At 53.7% G+C, this 5,950-nt stretch overlaps 1 protein-coding gene across 1 annotated transcript; it reads right to left on the bottom strand.

Moving 5' to 3' along the window:
• Window positions 1-1,053: 1,053 nt before the first annotated feature.
• Window positions 1,054-5,703, bottom strand: Nmur1 (neuromedin U receptor 1). The gene is made up of 3 exons (XM_059278716.1): window positions 5,695-5,703; window positions 2,908-3,808; window positions 1,054-2,527 (listed from the first exon to the last, which is right to left on the bottom strand). Exons 1-3 carry the CDS (start codon window positions 5,701-5,703, stop codon window positions 2,142-2,144), a joined length of 1,296 nt encoding a protein of 431 aa, XP_059134699.1. The 3' UTR covers window positions 1,054-2,141.
• Between the last annotated feature and the right edge of the window lie 247 nt (window positions 5,704-5,950).

The following is a 5,950-nucleotide window of genomic DNA, read 5'->3' on the forward strand; positions in this document are numbered from 1 at the left end:
CTGGGAGTATGCCCTGGGAGAAAAAAGGTAATGTATTTTTTTTTTCTGCAGCATTTTACTGCTTTCTGGCTACATGAGGTAGGAAACTCAGCCTCATCATGCCATTCTCTCTCACTACAGGCAGAAATCATGGAGCCAGCTGACCACAGACTGAAACCCTGAGCCAAAAGAAATCGTATTTGTTTATTTGGTTTTTCAGTGGCAGGAGGGTCTCATCACGTAGCCCAGTTAGCTTCAAACTCATGATTTTCCTATCACCACTTTCAAGGCACTGAGATTGAAGCCATGTGTCACCATGTCCAGCTTCCTGTCAGGTATTGTCACAGCTATGTAAAACTGACTCACGGACAACCCTACACCATCTCCTTCACTGGCAGGCTGGGAACCTAGGACACCAGGTGGCAGGTTGTCTCCAGGCCACTGTGCAGTCCCTGGCTGTGGACACCAGGACTCAGGGCAAGACCAAGCAACTCACAGCAGGACACGTTCCATCCACTAATGGGGTCCTGAGCACCAGGTTGTCTCTGGAATCAGAATGGCATGAAATTTCAAGTATTGTCCCTGGCCACCCAGGCCCCTTAGCAGAACTGTATGTCCTCATCTGAATTTTGATGCTGTGATAAAACACTGACCAAAGCCAACTTGGGGAGGAAAGGGTTTATTTCAGCTTACTGTCCATCACCAAGGGAAACCAAGGCAGGAACCTGGAGGCAGGAACTGGAGCAGAAGCCATGGGGGAGCTGGGGGAACTGGCTTGCTCCCCCAAAGCTTGCTCAGCTTGTTTTCTTAGACAACCTAGGACCACCTGCCTAGGAGCGGCACCACCCGCAGTGGGCTGGGCCCTGCCGCATCAATCGTTAGTCATGGATATGTCCCACAGACATGTCCACAGACCATTCTGATGGATGTAATTCCTCAATGGATGTTCCCTCTCCCCAGGTGACTCTAGTTTGTGTCAAGTTGACAAGGACACACTGCCGCTGCATGGCCTCTTCTGGTCCTTGGTGAGCCCATGTTTCTTCCTCCAGAGATCCCCTGACTGACAGCGACAGCATCCAGTGCTTTCTTTGCTCATCTGGGGCTGCCAGGTCGGCCTGTCTGCAGGTGAGAAAGGCCACTGCACACAGGTTGGCCCTGTCAGTGCCAAGACAAGCAAAGGCCCTGCCCTGGACAGCTTGGAGCAGCGGCATGTGAGGGTCAGAGGGAAAGCAGGGTCCGGGAGTGATACGGATAATGTGAAGCCGCCGGTGGTTGGTTTTTGTGCACACAGATGAGGCCACAGCTAGCACCGAAGGGCGACACTGGCGTCTCAGCACACCGCTCACTTTGCAAACAAGGAACCAAAGCCCAGGAAGGCGGGACGATTCACTTGATGCCACAAAGCCACAAGCTGGTGACAAAGGTGGAGATTAGATCCAGGTCCCCGGGGTCCCTGGGGTCCCTGGGAACCTCTGCCACCTGGCCGCTCCATCAGGCTCAGATTTCAGTGCAGCATGAGAAGCCAGGAAGGGTCCTAGTGAGAAGACGGTCCCAAGTGTGTGTAGCACAAGAGCTGGAGGGAAGGGTAGGTGAGAGCCTGTGGCAGTTCAGAAGTCACCGGAACCACAGCTAGACCCCAGTGGAGACATGTGTTAACTAGAGAGGAAGGAGGGATCCCCAGAGAGACAATTGCTGGTCTAGGTGACTGTGATTGTTCTGTGGGAGAGAATTTAGCTGGGGGTCTGGGGTCTGGATATACAGCAGGTGCCTGGCTCATTGTGTTTTTTGTTTGTTTGTTTGTTTGTTTGTTTTTAATGTGTGCTATGTACGTGTGGGGCCTTCAGAAGCCAAAAGAGAGTGTCAGATGACCTAGAGCTGCAGCTACAGGTAGTTGTGAGCTGCCATGTGGGTACTGGGACCTGAACTCAGGTCCTCTGGAAACAGCAAGCATTAACTGCTGAGTCAGCTTGCCTGGACCTCAATGGGAGTCTTTGACAGTCGGGGTTCAATCCTCTTTTTCTTGCTGTTTCCCTCAACACTCAAATATGTGGGCAGGGTGGGAGTCACTGGGGTGCTGATCCGACTTTCCAAGCTCACCCCAATAGCTCCCAGACTGTCTGGGGCCCTCTGGCCTAGGGGGTTAGCTTCCTTTGGGATTTTACTCAGGAGAGATCTGTTTCTTGCTGAAATCCTGGATCCCCATTCTCAGTCAGGGGTCCAGCCCTGCTGTTCCGGGAACCCAAGTCATACAGGGTGCTGCCTGTGGTCAGTCTGCTGAGGTTATGGGAGCCATGACAGCGTCGTTGGCGGCGATGGCATTGGGTTTCCAGGCCTAGGGCTTGCCGGAAGTTCTCCCGGAAGCGACTGGACATGAGGCTGTAGAGCACTGGGTTGACTGCCGAGCCGAGGTAGAAGAAGACACCAGATACAACGTGCACAAGTTGGAAGGCCAGGAGCAGGCTCTCGGTCCAGTGGGACACCAAGCTCCACATGAGGCGGTCTGCATGGAACGGAGCCCAGCAGATGGCAAACACCACAACCAGCGCAACTGCAAGAACAGAGAAGAGAGGCCTGCCTTGATCTGCGTCGTGCTTAGCAGTTGGCCTCTCCAGCTCCCTGTCCTCCCGTCCTTGAAAAGTGGACAGGAGAGCCCGGCGGCGGCGGCGGTGGTAGTGCACACGCCTTTAACCCCCGCACTCAGGAGGCAGAGGCAGGTGAATCTCTGAACTCAAGGCCAGCCTGGTCACATAGCAAGTTCCAGGACGGCCAGGATTACACAGAGAAATCCTGTCTCGAAAAAACAGAAATAAAAAGAAGAGTTCTGGGAAAAAGCGCAGAGGACCCAAGACCAGCTTCCAAAAAGCCAGAAGCTCAACACCTTCCCCAGACCCACGGAGGCTCAGCTCCTTCCTCAACAATGGCACTCACACAGCATCTTGGTCACCTGTCTCCGTCTCCGTCCCCTATCTCGAAGTTGAGGCCTTCTGCTACAGGTCTTCCGGGCCGTTGCACTTTTCCTGCCTTTGACCTCCTCTTGGAGCAGCATCCTTTCCCGGCGCAGGCGCAGCCCAATGAGCAGGTACAGCACACTGATGACAACCATGGGCAGGCCGAAGAAGAGCAGTGTGGTGGTCTGTATCACCAGGTTGTAGAAGACTCGGGGACGCACCAAAGTACACACAGCTGAGTCAGGCACCAGACCCCGACAGGGCACATATAGCTGCTTGAGGCCGTGTAGGCTGGTGTTCGGCAGAGAGAAAAGCACAGCAAGGACCCAGATGGCCCCCAGCATGCGGCGCACGTGGGCCCGTGTCATCACAGACTTGGCTTGGAGAGGATGCACCACGGCCACATAGCGCTCCACACTCAGGGCTGTGACATTGAGCACTGAAGCTAGACAGACGGTCTCGAAGAGCAGTATTCGGAAGTAGCAGCCACTGGCCCCCAGCTGGAACGGGTAATTGTGCCGCATCTCGTACAGCTCCAGGGGCAGGCCCACCAGAAGCACCAGCAAATCAGACACAGCAAGGCTGAGGAGGTAGAAGTTGGTGGGTGTTTTCATGGCCTTGTGGTGCAGGATGACGGTGCAGGTCAGCACATTGCCCACGGTGCCCACCACGAAGATCAACAGGTACATGGCACAGATGGGCACAAACAGCTCTAACTGCTGTGGGCCCAAGTACTTCAACCTCAGGGCCTCGTCAGTCAGGTTCAAGTCCTCAGGGTCAAAGCTTCCATTGACCTCACTGCCACTGCAGAACATGGGGCTCCCTGAACCATTTGGGGACAGCTCTCCAGGAAAGACGGAACAATTGAGGCAGGGAGGAGTCTGTGGAACAGAGGGGAAAGATGCCCAGAAGTCATTTAAGTAATCCCAGCTCTGTCCTAAATCATCACACTGAAGGACAGGCTGATAGTCACGTGACTCTGAGAAGGAAAAACACCTGCCACCTGCTGTAAAGTGCATTACAACCTCAGAGTACAAAAAGTTCGAACCTTAAAAATTATACAACAGGGCCGGGCGGTGGTGGTGCACGCCTTTAGTCCCAGCACTGGGGAGGCAGAGGCAGGCGGATCTCTGTGAGTTTGAGGCCAGGCTGGTCTACAGAGTGAGTTCCAGGACAGGCACCAAAACTACACGGAGAAACCCTGTCTCGAAAACCAAAACAAAAAATTATTAAGTAAATTAATAAAATTGGGGCCAGTGAGAAGGCTTAGCAGATAAATCAGCTTGCCACCAAGCCTGATGACCTGTGTCCATCCCTAGGAACTACATGGGAGAAAGAAAGACCAACTCCAACAAGTTATCCACTAACTCTACGCGCGCGCGCGCGCGCGCGCGCGCGCACACACACACACACACACACACAAATAAATGTAATAATTTTTAAATGATGATTGGCCCTTTACTTGGAAAGCCATGATCTTCTGAAACCTTTGAATAAATGGCAGGTTCTTCCAAGAACAGGCTTGGCCATCTCTTTGGGTAGCTCCCTTTCAAGAAGGACTTCAGGAGAGCCACTCAAGGTGGACATCAGAAGAGTGGGCACAACTGCAATATCGCTTGAAGAGCCAGGGCTCTGAAGCAACTGCCAGGGCAGACCTGACATACAGAAAGCTGTGGTGACCTTGGTGTGCCGAGAAAGCTACCCCAGGGGTCAAGGGAAGGAATAAAAAGGCTAAAACTGAACTTCGACCCAACATGGGCTCTGTTTTCTGTCGTCTGAGTCGTTCCCAGTGTAAACACTGACATCTTGGCACCTACTCTACCTGGGGTTCTCAATACCGAGAGGATCTGGGAATGGGGCAGGTGACAGCCCAGGTTCAAGAAAGACGCCTCGGACTAGAGAGAGGGTCCCGAGCGGCAGCCGACAGCGCTGACAGTAATCAGAAAAATGACGGAAATAACCCGCTGGCTGAGGGGTCCCCCACAACTCCCAAATGCCCCCCAGAGTGTTCCCACCCTGGGAGCCGCGCCTGTCGGACCACAGCACCCGGAACAGGGCCCGCATCCCCTCACCTACCATTCCTTCTGCCCCAGAGGTCCTGGCTGCGCCCTGGCTCCCACCGAGAGACAGACGGACAGACAGATGCTGAGCTGCAGGCGACTTGACAGCGGCCGCAAACCCGGTGGCTCTGCCTGTTGTTTGCAAGATCGCCACTAGGGGGCAATGCTGACCCCGCAGCTCCGAGTAACGCGGACCCGACCTGCATCCAAACCATAACAGCTGTTCCACTCAACCCGAAGCCAAGAACGTCTTCTTTTCCGGGAGCCTTCACAACAATCCCGTTTCACAGGTGAGAAAAATAAGCCTGAGAAAGGAAGTCCTTGGGACCTGGGTCTGACATGCTGTCCCCACCAACTTGCAGTGTGCTAGCTTTAACACAACTCTTTGTTTAGTGATCCCCAATTCTTCCCCCCCCCCATTTTCAGACACACCTCCATACACACTTCTTCAGCCCCTGAAAGTCAGTAATCCAAATAATCTCGTCCCTGTGACACTCGTACACTCACTGGATATCAATCTCCGAAATTCACAGTCTCATTAGGGGTCTCCAGTGCCGGTGCCCAGGCGCGGGTCTCCTCCAAGAAGATCTCCCTCTCTTCTCCCAGCACCTCCTCCTACGCCAGTCCTTTTCCTGAGCCCCGCCGGAACCCACTTCTTCACCCAAAAGAACACAGAAGACCCTAGTCTGGTCAGACCGCTCACTCACCATCTGCATGTCTGTCTCCAACGCTCCCTTTACCCCGCCCCCTCGATGCCTGGCTTCGTAAGAACTCCATTTGTAAACAGTCCTGGCATAGAGAGATTGTGGGAAACTCTGGGGCACTTGTTCCTCAGAGTCCTAGGAGAAAGAATTTTGAAAGCTATCTACTCAGCTGCAGATGGACCAATCAGGACTAAGGACTTCAAGAGAAAGGCTGCAACTGTGACGGACGAGTGATAAGGCTCAGCACCGCTCAGAAACA

The sequence above is a fragment of the Peromyscus eremicus genome, chromosome 13, assembly GCF_949786415.1.
Source record: "Peromyscus eremicus chromosome 13, PerEre_H2_v1, whole genome shotgun sequence".
Classification (NCBI taxonomy): Eukaryota; Metazoa; Chordata; class Mammalia; order Rodentia; family Cricetidae; genus Peromyscus; species Peromyscus eremicus.